We start from the raw sequence: 18,917 nt of genomic DNA on the forward strand, positions 1-18,917 counted from the left end.
CCATTATATAATTTTTTGTGGTTGCAGCACAATCTGTGGCTGTTTAATGTTGTTCTACATGGATCTGCTTACTCTGTCTCTTGTTAAACATGTAGATAGTACCAAGTGTGATCTCTGGGCACTCTGCATTCCTGTTGCGCTCTGCAAGCGTACCATTTGGCAGCAAGCACGCTTGAAGAATTTCTGCTTTCATTTAGCGGCAAGGTTTTTGTCCGAAGTGTAGGGATAAACTCTGATGTTTCAGAAGGCAAATCGGAAGAATTTGTGGGCAAATTTTACTAGACTCCCAGCTGTTACGACTTCTGACTTTACTGACTTTCCCTCTAACCAAACAGCATCATGTGTACTACCTCAGTCTGCAAAGAAACATGGCTATTAGATTCCACCGTCTACTAGACTCTGCAGGAGGAGATAGGCTTATGTACTTTTTCCTAAAGGAAGATTCACAGCAAGTACAGCTTTTTAGCATTGCAGACTTCACATGCAAAAATTCTATACAACCTGGTGAAAGACCAGGAGCTCAGACACGCTAAATGGACAGGGAGGAATAGGCAGCAAAGCAGGAACAGATACAATCAGCTAGTGTCACTCTTCGGCTAAATGATAAGGAAGTTGGGACATAAACACCCCACCCAGTGTCAAGCATGCACTTTTGCTGGTAATAATTTTCAAGGTCAATTAAAAGTTTCACACCTTTTACTTTCCTCATTGCAGATCAATTGTGTTTCACAAGTTAATATCAAAGGGTATGCAAATGATCAGGCCATACAGCGTTTTGGTTGGTCCCCCCTATCCTGCATTCAAACAGACAACAGGAATGTCTTGAACTTGAATTGAATTATTTAATCCAACACAAACAAATACACATTTTTAGTGTCTCTAGGTGGTTTCCCTAGCTAAGAGCACAGCTCTTTGCTGGATGAGAAGCTAACTTCGACAAACTACAGACTTGGAACACGATCCACAGAAGTCATGCCAGCATCCACACCAAGATTCCCGATGGCCAGTATATCCTTAGCAATCTATACCCACTGTTTCTTTTGTGCTCCCTCCAAGGATGCGGTTTTTAAAACTACAGATAATGCTTTCAGCCCATACCAAAATTCATCCCAATGCACTTGAGCTGTTGGGGGTGGGGTGATTAAAAAGAGGACAAGTCCATTCCTCAGGTACCTCAAAGCATTACTGCCAGGTGGGTAATGAATACAATGTTTTTCAAAGTAAACTGGCACTTGTGCCAACAGAGAAAAGAGGGGTGGGAGCCCTGAAGGTCAGGATTCTTGGGGATGTTGACTGCTCCCATAAATACTGTACTTAGGCGACATAACAGGTCGCTAGCACTCTTTCAAAACTAATTGCTTGCTTATTGTAACTTTTAAAAGGCGGCCTGTTGATACAAGAGTACCTTCAATTAAAAGGATACCTCATTTGTACATAGTCTGCAAGAATGATCAATGGGTGACATGAAGATTATAATTGGTCTCTTTTGACATGTATGGTTTGCCTCAGGATTAGGCACCACATTTCAGATAATCCGGAAAACTTTACTGAACCAGGAAAGGGAAACGTTGCAATACGAGCAGAATACAAGCCACATTTGCTAGACAGATGCTGTTTTGGATTGTATCTGTACTACAGATCCAAAACACAAGATGTTTGGGACTAAACCCGTGCCCCAGCTACTACCTAAGAAATATATATATAATTTTTTGTTGTTGCTGGAAGACTCCACTGGTAAATTTAACACAGATGTTTATAGTTTTGGCCTCATCCCCATTATACCTTTTTGGGGAAAAAACCCAACCTTCTTCAGGTCAGAAGTGGCAGGCATAAGCATATGGAAAGGTTACATAGTACCACTATATTGCCACACACTGAATGAAGTCAGTCTAGAATAAAGGCAAGCCACATGTGCAAGATTTTAACCACTAGGATCTTGGGCTTTTAAATTTCTTAGTATGCTGCATGGCACAATTCAAAATGGTGGCAGCTTATCTGCTTCAGCAGGTGCTCCATAGACCCCTGGTGAGGTAGGCAGGTGCTAAGGAGTATGTCTAATTCAATACTACAAGTCACAAGTGCTTGACTTGGTTCAGCCACTGACACAGAAAGCAAGGCCCTGATAAAAATCCTGTTTCCATTGGAGTATGGGCCAGGTTCCCCAGATATTCAGCAAAGATACAGCCCCAAACAGAAAATTCTCCATGTGAGTTTCTTTTCTCTTTTTTTTTGGAATCTCAGGAAATCCAACACTCATAAAAATGTGAAAACTCAGTTCATTTATCTAATCATTCTTCCAACAGATCTCACCCAGTTTAAAACAAGCTTAGTTGCCATCATTTTGCAAATGAAATCTTAGAAGTTTTAGAAGGGATCAAAATCTTCTGGAGTCTGGGATCCATCACTCACAAATTCCTACAATTGCTCTGAGCTGAAGAAGCCAGGAGTTTCAATGTAGCACAGAGAGATATCTAGACAACAAACTTGCACTGGGATGAACTTTCATAACCTTTCCCTATGGAACCTGCGGAACTGTAGTCTTATGAAAAACCCAGCTCCCTTCCCTGGTGTTTGAACCAGTTTAAAGTTGTAGCACAGCACACACCTGCCCTTAGTGGTTGCAGCATGCAAATGTGGCCCTTGCTAACACATATACCGTAAGTAGTAAAAAAATGTGGTATGAGACTTCTGAGGACAGAGGGGAAAAATACTGCATTTCAAAAACATGGTTACTTTTGAAGCATAGGTGAGAGTTCTAAAGTAACAGGACAATTAATGGGAATCACACACATCCACACTATCAAATAAAACAGGTAACAACTTCATGCTATATATACATCTCTCTCTCTATATATATATATATTCGTGCCAAACATACATACTTTTTGTTAAAAGTCAAAATTTGGCATTTGCAATTATGCTTTTGCCAGAGCAGCTGCAGTTCTTAGAACTCGCCAGGGACGTGCAGTTTGAATCATCCAACCCACAACAGGTTCAGGATGCCCTTTCTGTTCCTCTTGGCCCATGATGGAGAAGCACCTGATGAAAGCCAGCTACCTTCCAGCAGATCATCGGTAAAAATCCAATTTGGTTTATACAGAGCAAATCTGAGAGCTACAAGACTATTGTTCTAACCAGGACAGAGTTATTCTAGTTCCTGATCATGCAGAAACAAACATCCATACAAACAAGTGGCTGAGAAAACCAGGCCTGCCAAGATGGAAGGTGCTTCAACAACTTGGGGCAATGTTTTTGTCTCAGTTGCTGCCTTCTGTGGTCCCACAGTCCCAAGCTAAATCAGTCTTTCCTGGAGGTTACAGCTAGTGGCGCAGGCTGTTCTGTGAAGGAGATACAGAAGATTTGCTCAAAGGTGTCACCACAAATCCACCACTCAAGTCGAGACCCCGGCCTTCTTTTTCCTGGAGGCAGAAGAGACAGCAAATATAGAAAACTTCAGTTTTGTGGCATTTTGAAATGCTCTTGCTGGAAAAGGAACTTTAATCAAAATGAATACTTTTATCTGCTAGAACTTAGGGGAGAAGGAATTCTACATGGAACCTGCTGCATGTAGTGGAATCTGAATGTTAACATTCTGTGAAAATATATGATTTTAGCTGTTATGGATGCAGAATTGCAACCATGAGTGATTGAAGAAACAGAATGAAATCCCTTCAAGCTTCAGATTTTTCAGAGGGCGTGATGAACCTGTGGGATCTGGTGTCATTTTAAGTGCTGGTTATCTAGACAAAAAGCTGGTTTTAGATACACATGATACTTCTGAATATTTAGAAAGACGGCAATTTGGTGTCCATTTTACTGAATTCCCAGTCCCCTGCCTTCCAAATTTTCTGAATAAGATTCTAGCATGAAACCCACACGTGGTCCATAATAGGTAAGCAGATAAATTCACTGTCGGCTGAATTTACAGATGCCTAGTTAACACCAAAAATGCAGTCTCCTATGCAGTTATGCCAATCTGAGCCCAGAGATGCTGCATGCTTTTGCTCCCCACCTCAGCCTCCTGTCCTGACCCTGTGGGGTCTTTTCTGGGGCCAACAGACCTGAATTGAATTTTTTCCAGGTCCAACAGATGTGAATAAAAAAATACTGAATTTTTAAAAAAATTGCACACCCCTGCTGAGAGGATATTAGGAGTGACAGCAGCTGGAAGCCTCATCCTAAGATACTGTGCAAGTTGCTTTTCAGGAAAACACACATCTGCAGCTGGTGGGTTAGGACTAGTCTCAAACACTAGACACCAACTACTTCATATTTGCAGCTATCTTAGTGTGGGGAAAATGCTAAATCGGCTAATTTTGGATCCAATTGTGGATTTAAAAATAGGGTTCTGGGTTTCACAATGTGGGAGCAGAAAAGGAGCTATTGCTTGGTGATGGAGTGCTTGCTTTGCATGCAGGAGATCCCAAGTCAATCTCTGGCAGCTTCTGTTAGAAGCAGCTCAGGTGGAAGGTTCTAGGAAAGACCTCTCTCTACCTGAGGCTCCAGAAAGCTGCTGCTGGGCAGGTTATGGATTTACGCTCTGTCTAAGGCAGTTTATTATGTTCAGACAGCATGTCTCCCAAGTGCTGGAGTACTCACAGCTCTGTAATCCAGGAACATTTCTTTAAATGCCAGAAAGTCAGTAAATGTAAGAAGCATGTCAAAAATGTCTCCTGCTATTTCATCCTTGTGTTGCCTGCAAGAGAAAGATTTAGATTTTACTTATTTAAAAACTTCTCTTCCACCAGGGCACAGCTTGGATTCAAAGCCTTTCTCCTGTCTGCACCCCTCTTCATCCATTGTGGGCAGCCCCACACAGGTGAGGGCAGGGTATCAGTCAAAATGGTTGTACACCGATCGAGAGAAAAACAAAAATCAACAAATGTAGAATCTATAGGAATATCCCAAAGGAATAATGCAGCATCAACTGTGAACACGCTGGATCTCCCCCCATAAAACAATCTAATAAATGTATTGTGGATTGGTCCACTTCTCCTTGATATAACGGCACTTTCTGTGGTGACAGAATCTGGGTTTAGGAAAATGCCAAAATCACAGAATTTAGTTACTCCAACTAAAACCAAATGGGCTTAGCCTGAGGTAACTGCATAGGATTACACATTAGGTTTTGCCACAGGATCATGGACCCAAGCAGGATCCTGAATGAGTAGATCGGGGGAGGGGGGAATACAGTACTGGATGAGCCAGCCAAACATGTTTGGGTTATGATTGCTAGGCACCAGAATGACCATCTGGCAGAAGACTGCCTTTTTTAATATTTCAGAATTATCAGCACTATTATTTAAGTTCCAAAAATGTTCTAGGGCTTGCAGGGGCACTTTACCTCCAAAGCAGGGCCATCTGAGTATAACCCTGCAGTGAAGCATGACACCTAAGTTTGTTTGCCAGTTCCCTTCTGCATGTCATAAATGCTTCAGCCTAAGGCATAGCATGCAAGATGAATCCTGGGAGAGCAAATTTTTCCTTTTGGAAAAAAAAATCCTTTCCTAAAAAGGACATTTATCCTCCAGACTTTGGGATCACCCTTCTAGAAACTGGCACTGCAATGTACAAGGTATAAAATAAAACCACAAACATTTTAAACATGGAAGAAACAAAACAGAGTATCTGAGAAGCATTAGCATTCATAAACAGAAAGTGCCTGACTGAAAACAAAGTGGGATGTTTAATGAGCTTCCTAAGGTGATTCCCCATGAAGAGGACCACTACGGGCAAAGTCCTGTTCTGATTGTCTCACAGCCTCATCATGGGTGATTTTATAACATGGGAGGTTCCTGTAGGCAGAGATACTCCTCCCTCAAGTAGGCAGGGCTCAACGAGAACTGTGATCTAAAGGCTTCTTAAGCACAGAGGGGTGAAGGAAACACCGTACTTACAACAAACCAACACCAAGGATATATCCAACTTACTGCAGTGACAAGGTGAAAGCTGACATGCTGAAGCCAGGAATTCTGTCCAAGAGTTTCTCTTCAATATATTTCTCAACTAAACAGATCTAGAAAGACAAAGAGAGTCTGGTTTTTACCCAAAGAAAGCAGACTAAAACTTTGTCTTGCTACCATTAGATTGCTTGAGGCACAAAGTGATGCTCTGCACAGGCAAGGAGCAAAGTTTGATAGACTTCTAATCCCCAGACCAGGATTTGGGGTCCATACATACTTCAGTCAACAGTCGAACTGCCACAATGAAATAGAAACAGGACCCAGACAAGATGAAGATCACAGGTCTTAATCATGATTGATCCACAACATGAATCTTGCAAGCTTGAATTGCCTCAGAACTATTCAAATCTGGCTCCTCTCTGCTCTGCTATTAACATTTGAAATATATTTTTGAAGTGATCTTGGTATTTTCTAATTAAGCTTTCAGCCTCTGTCACGTTATTTTTAATTTTGGCTCAATGCCATGTTATACAAACCTTTCAGACTACACATGAAGGAAAAGTACAGACATTTTTACAATTACTTTTTTTCTAAAAGTAAACATCGACCTTCAGAACTCAACTAAAAGCTGCACTCTACAGAAAGCATCTCTTGTAAGCCAGAAGTGTTAAGAATATAAGAACCCTGCAGGATTATACCAATGGCCCATGTAGTCCAGCATCCTGTGCCACACAATGGCCAGCCAGTTTCTCTGGAGGGCCAACAACAGGGCACAGAGGCTGAGACCTTCCCTGATGTTGCCTCCTAGTTCTGGCATTAAGAGGCTTAATGTTTCTGAACGGGAGGTTCCCCTCAGTCACCATAACTATTAGCCACTGAGAGACTTATCCTCCATCAGTCTAACCCCCTTTAAAGCATCCCTGTGGCCATCACTACATCCTCTGGCAGTGAAATCCACATTTCAATCAATCTCAGCGTAAAGAAGTATTTCTTTTTGTCCATCCTGAATCTACTGCTCATCAGTTTCATAATAAGAACAAGAGAAGAACATAAGCATTCCAGTAGCTGCCAGAACTGCTCATTTTCAGAAAAGGCCCCGCACCTGCACCTGAAAGAGCCCACTGACCAGCATCAAAGCAAGCCTGCAGGAGCACTCTCATAGATGCTGTGAAAAGACTGGCTTGCCTGCATATCAGGTGGCTGTTAGAGGCACAATGGTAAACCAGGCTGATCTGGTGGCAACAAAAACAGCAAACAGCCTTGTGTGTCACTCTAACAAGGAGTCAGAGCTCACTTCTTCACTTGCCTGATGTGGGTTTAACTCCACGAATCTCTGGTCTTAAATGCATTAGCCTTTCCACTGCTGCAAATCCCAGAAGCAAATTTCTGGTATATGCGCAAAAAGACAGCTTCACCAAAGGAGGCATTTTCCTCTGTTAGAAGGAACTGTCCCCTCAAGGCTAGAAGCCGTCTCTTACGTCAGAAGGTCCTTTCCACTAGGGAAAAGCGTCTCCACTCATAGCATGGATCTGTGGGACCCAACCGCAAATCTGTCAATCTGTGCAAAATGTATGAACAATTCAAAGGAGACACACTTACATATTCATTAAAAATAGGAGTGTAGATAAGCTTATTTTCCTCCGTATCATCAAACTCTTGATAGTACTTATCCATAAAGTTTCTTTGTATGAGCTGAAAGTCCTGGTCTGAAATCACAAAGCAATTACCTAAAATTAGTCAGGGTGACCATTGAGTCTGAAGACAGTAGTGGTACTGTTTTCAGCATGAAGCCCAGTACGCCATGTCCCTGAGTCAGCTATGATAACAGCACAGCTGCAGCTGGCTGGGAGGCATCATCCAGGCATGCTGGCTGCCAAGGCAGCTTTCATTACATAGCCAGCCAAACCTCCTCCAGCATGAGAAGTGGTGCAGAAAAGGCTGGGCATGATGAAGCCCTTGGGCAGCTTCCCCCAGGGAAAGCAGCTAGCCATAGGGAAGGCCTGTGGTTCAGTGGCAGAGCATGTGCTTGGCATGCAAAAGGCCTCAGTTCAACCCCTGGCACATTCAGTTAAAAGAACCAGGATGTAGGTGATGGGAAAGACCTCTACCTGTGTCCCTGGAGAGCTGCTGCCAGTATGAGTAGACAAGATAGGAACAGAAGGATCAATGGCCTTATAACAGACAGTCTGGCCCCCCTGCAAGTCAAGTCATGGTGGTGGTTGAACAGACAGAGAAAAGTCCCTCCAGGGGTTGGGTGGTATGGTGGAATAGGGCCTGCAGGTCACAGCAAGGCTGTTCCACCAAAGGCCTGATTTAGAGAAGGTAGCTTCATGTGTTCATGAGACCGCGCCCAATTTGACGGAACCACCTAAAGCAAAACTCACCCATTATAATGTCTTCCAAATACCCAACAACAGCATCAAATTCTGCATCTGAAGGGGAAGAACTAAACGGGGTAAGAACAAATTAGATCAAGGCTATTCTGGGATGCAAAATGCACATAAATCCAGGGCACACCTCACAGTGATAAGTGGCATTATCTCAGTAACCTATATGACATCTTTGCAAGGAAAGTCAGTACTATTCCCATTTCATAGATGTGGGGGATTGCAATCAAGACAGAGCTGCCAATGGCCACCAAGTGAGTTTGTTGCTGAGGCGAGATCAGAACCAGACAGACAGCCTCTAGTTCTGCCCTACATGCATCCCAGCAAATTCCTGCCTACAAGGGAAGAAGGCAGATACTAAGAGGTATCAGCCAATGGCAGGCTGCAGAACCCCTGGGATGGAGGAGGAAAGTTAAGTGGAGGGTAGGTCTGCCATTGTCTCAGATAGGGTTTGGGAAGCAACAGGGAAACAGGGAGAGCTACCAGGAGATTACTTAGTTAGCCTTTGCCCTGTGAAAGAAAAGAAACACAAAAATCTTTAGTGCAGGTGCATAGGGCCCAGGAACGATAAAGAAGCAGGAACAAAGCAGATGTTCTATATTATCTTAGGGAAATACTAGGTCAGGGACTTGTGAGAGGACTGAAATATCCCATGAAACAAGGCAACTCTATTGCGCTAGACTGAGATTCTTGGATTTAAGGAGTAGTTCAAAATGAAATCATTCTTTCACTATCTGCAGAAAACAGCCCGTTAGTTCAGTAAAAATGGGGGCGGGCTGCAATGAAACTAACTTTTAAAGCAGAGTTCTGCTGCCCCTTGCTGTAAATAACCAATAACTTGTGACATTCCCTGCCTTATCCACCATACCACTAAGCAGTGAACCCTTTTAAAGAAGAAACAATAAGCTCATTTTTTTGTGTTGTGAAAAAAAGCATTGGTGTGAATCTTTGAATGAGAAGGGGGGGAGTAGCAGGAATTATGTCAAGATTCCTATTCTGCTTCCTCAGATTTCCTCTGCAATAGTAGCATGTAATCCAGCACCATTCTTTGTTAGCTTTGCCTTACTGACTACTCACAACCCCAAACATACTTAAAATCAGCTTGGCCACTGCTACTGGAAGGTATGGCAGGGTGACTGGGGAGCTGAGATAAACCTGGCCATCACGGAACTGAGCTGAATCTCTTCTCCATCAGGGCCCATTACTGCTTACTGCACACCAGAGAACCAAACCTATCACGCAAGCTTCCATTGTGCAGATTGTCCTGGCACGATGCGCCCTGAATCACTTACTCTTTTTTTTTTTAAATTCAGCAAAGCAGCAACAAAATAAGATTTGCTTGTAACTAACTAGAATGGTTTTGTCTGAAATAAGGCAATCTGCTGCAGGTGGACACTCTGACGTTTATTCAACACACTGCTGAACTATAGGTATTTATTATATTGACATATTTACTGTAAAGCCCTAGGTGGTGTGCCCTTAGCTCTCCATTCCTCCATAATGTAAGGAGACTGGGTGCTCTCTCCTGCTCACCCTATTTTCTCTACCAGCAATGGCCCTTTGAACCCCTATTTGCCCTGCTGGGGAAACTTACATGGACTGATACGCAACATGTCAACTTCCAAAACAGGTAAATAGGGGCCTCTGAGGCTCTTTCAGGGTGAGACAACAGGGCCTCCTGTGGGGGGTGGGCAGGAGAGATCCTGCCTCTCCTCACAGTATGAATCAGGCCCATGCATGACTGTGAATTGAATTCCAAGCACAAAACTCCCAATACACAGAACACACAGGAACATAAGGATTTTGTAATGTATGAATTAATCCTAACTTTTGAATGTTTGAATGTTACGGGAATTATGTCACCCCTTGTCTTTTCTTTTCTTGACTAAACTTGTAAAAGCAATTTCAGCAACAGACTTACATGGATACACCAAAGTTTTCTTCTTCTAAAGTCTCCATTGCTGCTTTGTCACCTGTTTGGCAAACAAAAGTATAAACACCTTGACTTGACAGTGGATGTCAGTCACCCTTCTTTCAATGCCCAGGGCTCAAGGCTATCAGCAAGCAATGTGGCTGATCTGGAAGTCTGATGTCAGGAACTCCCAACAGCAGTTTGCGGGGGAACTCCAAGACAGACCCTGCTGAGGCACAGTACCCAAGTGTGGGCTGCAGACTTCTTGAAGATCAACAGCTTTGCAGGTGGGGGGAGGGGGGTCTCATGTTCAAACCCTAGCATCTACAGTTAAGAGGACCAGCTGATCTGAAAGACTTCGATCTGGCTTGGATCTGGTGTAGTTCTTGGAGCTTCTGGTTCTGCTTTGAAGGGAGCAAGATGCTGCTGCACTCTGCTCATGTAGCTTTTTATTATCTCTGTTCTCTCTTTTCTGGCAGCTTATCTTTCTAATCTTTAAATTTAATGGGGTTTCTATTTAGATTTGGAAGGGAGGGAAAGACTAAGGGACTTCCTGGGTTGTGTTTTGTCTGTGCTCTGCTTTGCTATTTTACTTAGCTATTTAGTATTCATTTTAACCCACAAGACCCTATCAGTTCCTGGAGTGATAAGAGTTGTATGAGGCAGTTAGTATTTATAGCATTGGTATAAATGGGACTTTATCTCGTTATGTAGAAATGGCTAACACTGAACTTGTGGTTAATTGTGACATCTGCTCGGTGTTATGTTGGAGAGGGAGGGGTTGTTAGTAACTGAAAGACTGATTGTGGCAGGAGGATGAAGAGTTTTATTCTAGTAGGGTGAGGTTGTTTGATTACCAGGTTTCTAGATTTTTATATTTTATATATAAATTAGTAAGAATGCTAAATGAACCTGGTGTAGAGCTGTGTGACTTGGGAAATCAGATGACTATATGATTTCTTTTAGTGATCCTTGCACAGGACAGGAGTAATTAAAGACAACACTGATGTATGTTTTTTTTAAAAAACTGCTGTTCTAACCAGCGTGTTAATGATGGAATTAACTGACAGAGACCTTTCACAGTTTTATATTTCACTACAAATTGGTACCATATTTTGATTAAACAAGGAAAAGAAGATAGAATGTCTTTTTACAGACTCTCAACTGATTAGTAAACAAAGTTAATTAGATTACTGTTCTGTTCTTGTTTCCCCATAATAATGAATAGGGTTGCACAACAGGAAAAGGGCTTTTTAGCACCTGATACTGGGCTTAAAACAGATGATTTGACTTTGGATTCCTCAAACTGCTGCATCTGATAAGTGGTGCTTTCAACCAGTCATATATTCCAGGGGTGGCCAATGGTAGCTCTCCAGATGTTTTTTGCCTACAACTCCCATCAGCCCCAGCCAGCATGGCCAATAGCTGGGGCTGATGGGAGTTGTAGGCAAAAAAACATCTGGAGAGCTGCCATTAGCCACCCTGATATATTCTATAGATAGTACTGAAAACATGTGCCAGGACTGCTAAGTCTGGCAAGAAATGAGCCCTGCCTACCTCACTCTTTCCTTTCATATGCAGAAAAGCAGCAAAATAAGGTCTGCCTCTCATATAACTGAAGGAAGAAGGAAAGATCCCCTGTGCGAGCACCAGCCATTTCTGATTCTGGAGGAAAGGCCCACATAATTCGCTGCATATCATATAAACCTTGTGTCAGGAAGATGTGAGAGTCCTCTAATGGTCCATAACAAGCATTTTACAAGAGGAAACTGGATTCTGACTGGGCTGGGAAGGGAGAAGAGGATGAGACCAAGCCTCCTCCATAAATTTATATTGACACTTCACTTCTCAGTGCCAGGGATGAGAGGGAAGAGGCACCAGTGGAGGGCCAGTGACTTCATGCCCTGTTTGGGAATTTGTTTCACCACAGGTAGAAACAGGATACTGAATTACACAGTCAGCTCCCATGTGCCTGCTAGGGAAGATATATCTCAAAACAGTCTTCTCATAGAGAAGCAGCATACCTCTCGAGAAATATTACCATGGGGTAACACCAGGCGAAGGCTACTACTGCCTTCATGCCTAACCTATCAGCCTCGCTTCCCAAATCTGTGGCATATTTCTCGTTAGTCTTTAGCGCGCCACGACTCCTCTGAACCTTGACCGCAACAAACTAACAAGGCCACCAACCCTTTGGAATTATTATTAGTTTATTTATATTCCACCCATGGGGGCTCAGGGTGGAGTACATCAAATATGCAATAATAAAACAATCAAGAACTGATAAAATCATAATAGAATCGGTTATTATGGGGCTGCAAGCGAGAAGAAACGGGAATGGAGCCGCCATGTATAGAGGCAGTATACCTGTGAACAGGCCCTTTGGGCAACGGGGGCGGAGAGGACGGCAACCTTCATACCTTGGCTCGTGGGATCCTTAGGGGAATCTGCTTAACTACCAATCGAAATCGGACTTTGGAGAGATAGGCCCTTGGCCTAATCCAGACAAGCTTCGCTTCTGTCGCTATAGCTACAGGGCAGAAGAGCCCCCCGAGTCACGTCCATATCCCCCAAACCCTCCCTTACCAATGCAAGCTCATACCCGCCCTCCAGGCAGCGCCGCCGGCTTGCTCCGCAGATCAAACGAGGGGAGCAAGGCCACAACTTCCCTCATAAAAGCCGTTACAGGGCGCCGTTTCCGTCCTCCTCCGGTTGCCTTGGAAACGACCAGTTCCGCCACTTTTGTCCCGCATGGTGTGACCAATAGGAGTCAAAAGAAAAGCGCCAATCAGAAAGAGGGCTGAGGGGGAACTTTCTTTTTCTGTCCAATGAGCCATGGAAAGACAGCGTCAATAAAACAGACCGGTCTGTGATGCTTTCCCTTGCTGATTGACCATGCGGTGATATTCCGCTGGCCGGGATATATAAGGGGGGGTGGGCGGGGCTATCTAAAGAGCCTACAAATAGATCCAGGTGGGCTGGTGTGTTGGTTTGAAGGAGGGGTGACCAAACTCGCTTAACATAAGAGTCACATAGAATAAACATCAGATGTTTGAGAGCCGCAAGACATGATTGTCAGATGTTTGAGAGCCACAAGGCAGGTAGGGAAGGCAGGCAGGAATGAAAGCTGATGGGGGAGAGAGGTGGAAAGAAAGTAACTTTAAATGCATGCCCCAAACCAGTGGCTGGCTTGGCTCGGAGAACTGATTTAGAGAGACAAATGCCTACTCCAAGCTGGCCAACAATGTGGTGGAGGCTCCGAGAGTCGCACAAGATGTGCGAAAGAGCCACGTGTGGCTCCGGAGCCGCTGTTTGCCCATCCCTGGTCTGAAGCAATAGAACAAAGTAGGAGTCCAGTAGCACCTTTTAAGACCAACAAAGTTTTATTCACAATGTCTGATGAAATATACGAAAGTTTACATTCTGAATAAAACTTTGTTGGTCTTAAAGGTACTAATGGACTTCTACTTTGCTCTATAGAGCCCGCAACAATTGCTTGGTAGCAGGACCCAGGCTTTGCCCGTTTCAAGATGGCACCACGGGATGTGTTAAACTCTTGTTCACACATGCAGTGTGAGAATGGTAGGATGCAGGTGGTAGATTGAAGCTTTGGATTTCCTTCAGGGTAAACCCCCCCCCCCCCCCAAAAACACCATCCAGCAAACTAGAAAGCTAGCAAAGGACGTCCTGCTCCTTTGATTTCCAAGTGCAGTTTTGCTATTTGGAGAGTGGTTTTCAGAGGCTTCCCGAAATGTGATCTACAGTTTGCTATGGTTATTCTGCTTCCTCAGATCTCCTATGCGCAGCCTCAGCCCCACATACAGAAAGCCAGTTGTAGTCTCATGGTGAAAGAGCAGACGGGGGGGGGGGGGGGAGACATCCTGGTGGACTCACCAAACAGCTACAAATTATTTTGTGGAATCATGGGCTTGCTTACTTCTGATTAAACCCCATGCATCTCACCAGGATTTCATTCAGCGTAAGCAATAATTAGGATTGGCTCATTAAGCAGTTATTAATGATTACCCAGGCTGTTCTACTGGCTACATGACAAAACTGAAAACTCGCATTTACCGTATATTAGCCTTTTAAGCTTTCGGTGTCTCTTCCGCTAGGTAACCTGTTGAGTAGCCACAGAGAGCACAGCCAGATCAGCAACTCTCTTCTTGTAGGCCAAGTCTGCTTTTATTATAGGAAGTCTTGGGATTGCTGTTGCTCATGCCTGTAAACAGCTGTTCCCTCCCTATTGTGGCTAAAAAAATCTCATCTGCTTGCAGATTTTTTTTAAAGTTTAAAGATTTGATAAAATAATGATTCTATTTAGGAAGAGTTATTTTTCCCCTCTATGCTGAGGAATCTCAAAAGCAGCTTACAATTCTGTTCCCTTCTCCCCACAACAGGCACCTTGTGAGGTAGGGGAGGGGCTGAGAGAACTGTGACTAGCTCAAGGTCACCCAGCAGGCCTCGTCTGGAGCGGGGAATTAAACCTGATTCTCCAAATTAACCACTATACCACACTGGCTCTCTAGGAGGGCTGCAGCTCAGTGGTAGTACAGCACATGCTTTCATGAACAAGGTTCAGTCCGTCATTTCCAGCTGATGCATCATAAGAAAGGATCAGAAACAACTTTTATTTGCAAGGGACTATGGAGAGTTGCTACTCATCAGAGTAACGAATACTAGGGAAGATGGAGCACTGGTCATTATTTACACAGCAGCTTCAGATATTCATTTTACGTATGCCTGCAAAACACTCTGGTACATGTAGACATGCTGCATGAGCAGTGAGACATCATATTACCTTTCAGGATTTCTGCCAACCAGACTCAGAATCAAAGGAAAATAGAGGGAGACCTGAGATTTTATGGCTCCATAGCAGATCAACAGTACTGCATCAAACATTAGAATTGTACCCTTCGAAATCTGGCCTTAACATTGCACTCTTGCTGATTTTATGATTGTAAGCAAACTTGTGCCAAGGCACTGCATGCAGATGAAAAGGTATATTTGGAGACAAGACAAATGGCTTGAGTTTGGGAGGCAAAGATCTTATGTGAAAAAACTTTCTCGATGTTGGACAGAACACACTACCTACATCTATAAAGTGCAAAGGCTGACTTTCTGAGTGGAAAGAATGTGGCCTGGATCCCATGCAACAACACTTTCAAACCACACAAGCCTCCCATTTTCCTGGGAAAGAGAGTGAAAGTTCTTGGCTCCTAGACACAAGGAATATTCAGCAAGCCCTGGGAAAGCACCCTCTGGAGTTCAGACTAATACCAGACAAGAAAGGGTTATGCACTGAATTCACTAGGCATTCCCAAAGCACTTCAGCATGCTTTTATGGTGCATACTGCTTTTCAGCTGATAGCTCTTAATTGCAGGAACTTTGGTCCCAACTTTGGTCACTGCAACCCTTACAAATGTCTAGATCAGTCATGCTGCAGCAGTATCAAGGTTCCTCCTTGGAAGCAAGAGCTTTAAATGGGCACATCCAAGAGCAGCAGGTTGGACATTACCCTTCCCCTACTGGTGGCACTTCCCTCCTTCCCCATGCAAAGGGGTCCTCGGTATGCAAATATATCAATGGGTTCTAACTCAGCACCGTTCAATCATCTTCATCTGTGTCCGTCATCAGAAGGCAAACCTTGTGTTCAGAAAGACAGGGGTAATGGTGGGCGTGGCAAGAGCAGGGCAGGCAATTTTGGGACATGAGAGCTGTTCCTGGTGCTCTTTCAGAAGAAAAAAGGTAGAGGAGGCCCTTTTGAAATGATCCACGGCAAAGATACAGATAGCCCACCTTTTGCTTCTTTTTGCCAGTGCTGTCACAGCAACTTTTGAGGGGTGGGGGGAAGGTGGAAGAGAATCCACTTGAAGCTCACCCAGTGGGAGTTTTTTATACTCCACCTCCACAGCAAATATCCATGTTCCTATCATAAACTGTTAAAAATATTCATTTTCAAAATAGTGGGGAAAGTACAAGTGCAGGGGTACACAGCAGAAGACACAACTATCTGCAGAATTTTCTGCTCGGTGGTTGTAAAGGAAGAAGCCAACACAGACAAAAATAAAATTTAAAACTTATTTCAAAGCAAATGTATTTGGGACAGAAGTGTAAAACTGAATTGAAACTGAGAAGGACCAGATCTAAGGCTGTGCACTCTCTCTACAAAGTTTAATTTTGTTTTAAGTGCAGCAAGAAATACTGAATTTCACCCCACCCCCTGAATCAAGGAAATTTGCTTAATTTCTCCTAACTGGGGAGAGTGATGAGGGGCAAAGAGATATGCAGGGCACCAAATCCCCAATCCCAGGCACACGTTTTAAGCTACCTCTCTGGCTTCTGAGACCTCATTAAGCACTATGTGCATGTGCTATGAAGTACATTTTCACAGTCATATGGGCTAGAACCATACTTTTGTTTGAATAATTAAGAAGCCAAGATGCTTATGAAATTGAAATGCCTTTTTCTGCTTCCCGACTGAAGGCCTGTACCAAACCACACATAAATATACAACTGTATGAATTTCTTGGGACTTCTTTGTTGCACTTTTAAAGCCCTGCCATTTCACAAGCTCATGGAAAAGCCTGAGTATGAATGCATGGTATGTGGCCACAAACTTAGTAAAAATAAAACGGTCATGGGTTTAAGAGTCTCCTTAAAAAACCCTGCAATTTAACAAACCTAGGCTGACTTTGCTATTCAAACATGTATTTTCTTTCAAAATGATATCAACACATTTGCTCTGTATTCTTTCCAGATCTTGAGATCTATACCTCAGTATTTTTTAAATGTACAGAACCTGCAAGAATATTTTTTTTTTAAAAAAAGCAATGACAGATGGTACCTTAAAACACCCAAAATAACAAACTCTCCAGTCCAGCACTGTGATTATTGTTAAGGATTCCTTCTGAAATTTTGTTTTCACAAAAATGTAGATACTGAAGTAATTAGAAACACAACAAATGAAAATAACCACCAAGTTTCTGTAGTTAAAAAAACCAAAAGGATCAATGTTCTTTGGAATCACTGAGTTATCAAAAAAATTTGGATTCTTCTATAGTCTCTGCACCTTCTGTACAAAATCAGTTTCTTCATGTAGATTTCAAGTCTTTGAATGTTTTCATGTCAACAGTCCAAAAAGTACAGAGGGTCTCTCTGACCAGCAGGAAGCTACATTGACCAGGAAATATTGGTATTTTGTTTCATGTGCATGATGGCTGCCAAAATTTTAAAAAAAGGTCTGAGAGATGGATATGTCCCCAATTTAGGGGTATCATGAACCATAACATTTCCAGTGCAAAATCTTCAGCGTGTGAACTGCAAGCGGAAGGAGCAGGGAAAGATGGAGGAAGGAAAGGGGTGGGGGTAGTGAGGGAAAGAAAAGGAGACTCCAGCAGTCTTGGCTACAGACAAACCAAACAGGTAACTCTGTGTTGCCCATACAACTTTCATTGCTGTTAAAAGAAGATTCCACAGCTCTGAGGCAGTGGAGTCACTTTCACAGATCCTAGGAGAGAAAAGGCTCTTGTCCAGTATGGAAACCAGGGCACGGCTGGACGTTCAGCAGGTCTACTGACTGGCTCAAGATGCCCTTCTCCCCCCTCTGGCACTGGATGGAATGGATTAGAGGCAAAATCCATGAGATTTTTTTCCCACGTGTCATGAAATGTGAGCGATCTGTCGAACTCGGGTCTGTATTTCCTGTCGACACAAGGGGCAGGTCTCTAGTTGCAAGGCACACTCCATGCACAGATCACTAAGGAATTAGAATGAGAAAGATGATTAAGACAACTCTAGTTGATGTACTCATATACAAGTTTTTGATTTATACAGAACTCTTCAGGAGCTTCAGAAAAGATATCTTTTATCAACCCAGATTACAAGAATTCTTAAAATCTTGCACTAACTAAAAGTTTAGACATTTTTTCTTTTTCTCTTAAAAAAGAGTATTAAATTTCATGGGAACATTGATCTGGGAGTCTACAGCAGTGTATGATGCTCATTTGATGCTGAACACCTCTGAATAAGCAAAAACCATCTTTACAGTCATAACTGTAAGTTTCATCTGTATATAGCTGATAAGGTAGAAATGAGATTACAGAATGGACTGTGCCACTTCAGACTGCAAGTGGGGGATGTAAAAAAAAAAAGGCTACCTTACCTTCACCATATTCTTTCCCCTCCCGACACAACTAGTATAGCCAGGGAAAGATTTATTACTTGGAGAAAGGATGGCACGTAGATAGCAATTGTGTATGGACTTATTTATAGATATTTAGAAACCATTTTTAGAAACTTATATGTGGATCTGTTGCCATTTGTTATATTTTTCTCTTCATGTATATATTCTCCCCTCCCCCTTAAAAAACCCCCCTTATTTAGTTACTGGATTTTAATTTTTTCCCCTTGTTCTTTTTTTCTTTTTGAAAGAAATTTAAAAAAAATACTTGGAGAATTTTTTCTTCTTTAAAGCAGCCAAGTGGAAAATGCAAAATGTGATTCCCCATATGCAGCCTGCAGGGCTGAGGCTGATTAATATGACAATTCTGAGGGGTTCAGACAGAATCTTTGTTGGGGGGGGGCCATGGTTGCCTTTGACAACCTTAGCAATGTTTAGTCTACCCCATTACTACAGAAATCTCCCATCTTATCTTGGGGCACACATAGTTTTCAAGGTCCTTTAAAGGAAACTGCATCATACTTTCATTTCA

The 18,917-nt window shown here is 42.9% G+C and overlaps 2 protein-coding genes across 3 annotated transcripts in view; both read right to left on the bottom strand.

Annotated features, from left to right (window-relative positions):
• Nucleotides 1-828: 828 nt before the first annotated feature.
• Nucleotides 829-13,099, bottom strand: ARL2BP (ADP ribosylation factor like GTPase 2 binding protein). 2 transcript variants are annotated; one of them, XM_060253926.1, is made up of 7 exons: nt 12,805-13,099; nt 10,212-10,263; nt 8,288-8,349; nt 7,503-7,609; nt 5,931-6,016; nt 4,600-4,696; nt 829-3,419 (listed from the first exon to the last, which is right to left on the bottom strand). In XM_060253926.1, exons 2-7 carry the CDS (start codon nt 10,247-10,249, stop codon nt 3,321-3,323), a joined length of 489 nt encoding a protein of 162 aa, XP_060109909.1. In that variant the 5' UTR covers nt 10,250-10,263; nt 12,805-13,099; the 3' UTR covers nt 829-3,320. The 2 variants fall into 2 exon arrangements, with proteins under 2 accessions (XP_060109909.1, XP_060109908.1); XM_060253925.1 differs by having other exon boundaries at nt 12,789-13,099.
• A 3,171-nt stretch (nt 13,100-16,270) lies between these two features.
• RSPRY1 (ring finger and SPRY domain containing 1) overlaps nt 16,271-18,917 on the bottom strand; it is a 41,514-nt gene continuing 38,867 nt past the window's right edge. Inside the window, exon 15 of the mRNA XM_060253901.1 lies at nt 16,271-17,962. Within this exon, the coding sequence (XP_060109884.1) occupies nt 17,866-17,962 (97 nt within the window). The 3' untranslated portion in view covers nt 16,271-17,865. The remainder of the gene's footprint in view (nt 17,963-18,917) is intronic.

This window comes from Heteronotia binoei, chromosome 14 (assembly GCF_032191835.1).
Source record: "Heteronotia binoei isolate CCM8104 ecotype False Entrance Well chromosome 14, APGP_CSIRO_Hbin_v1, whole genome shotgun sequence".
Taxonomy (NCBI): domain Eukaryota; kingdom Metazoa; phylum Chordata; class Lepidosauria; order Squamata; family Gekkonidae; genus Heteronotia; species Heteronotia binoei.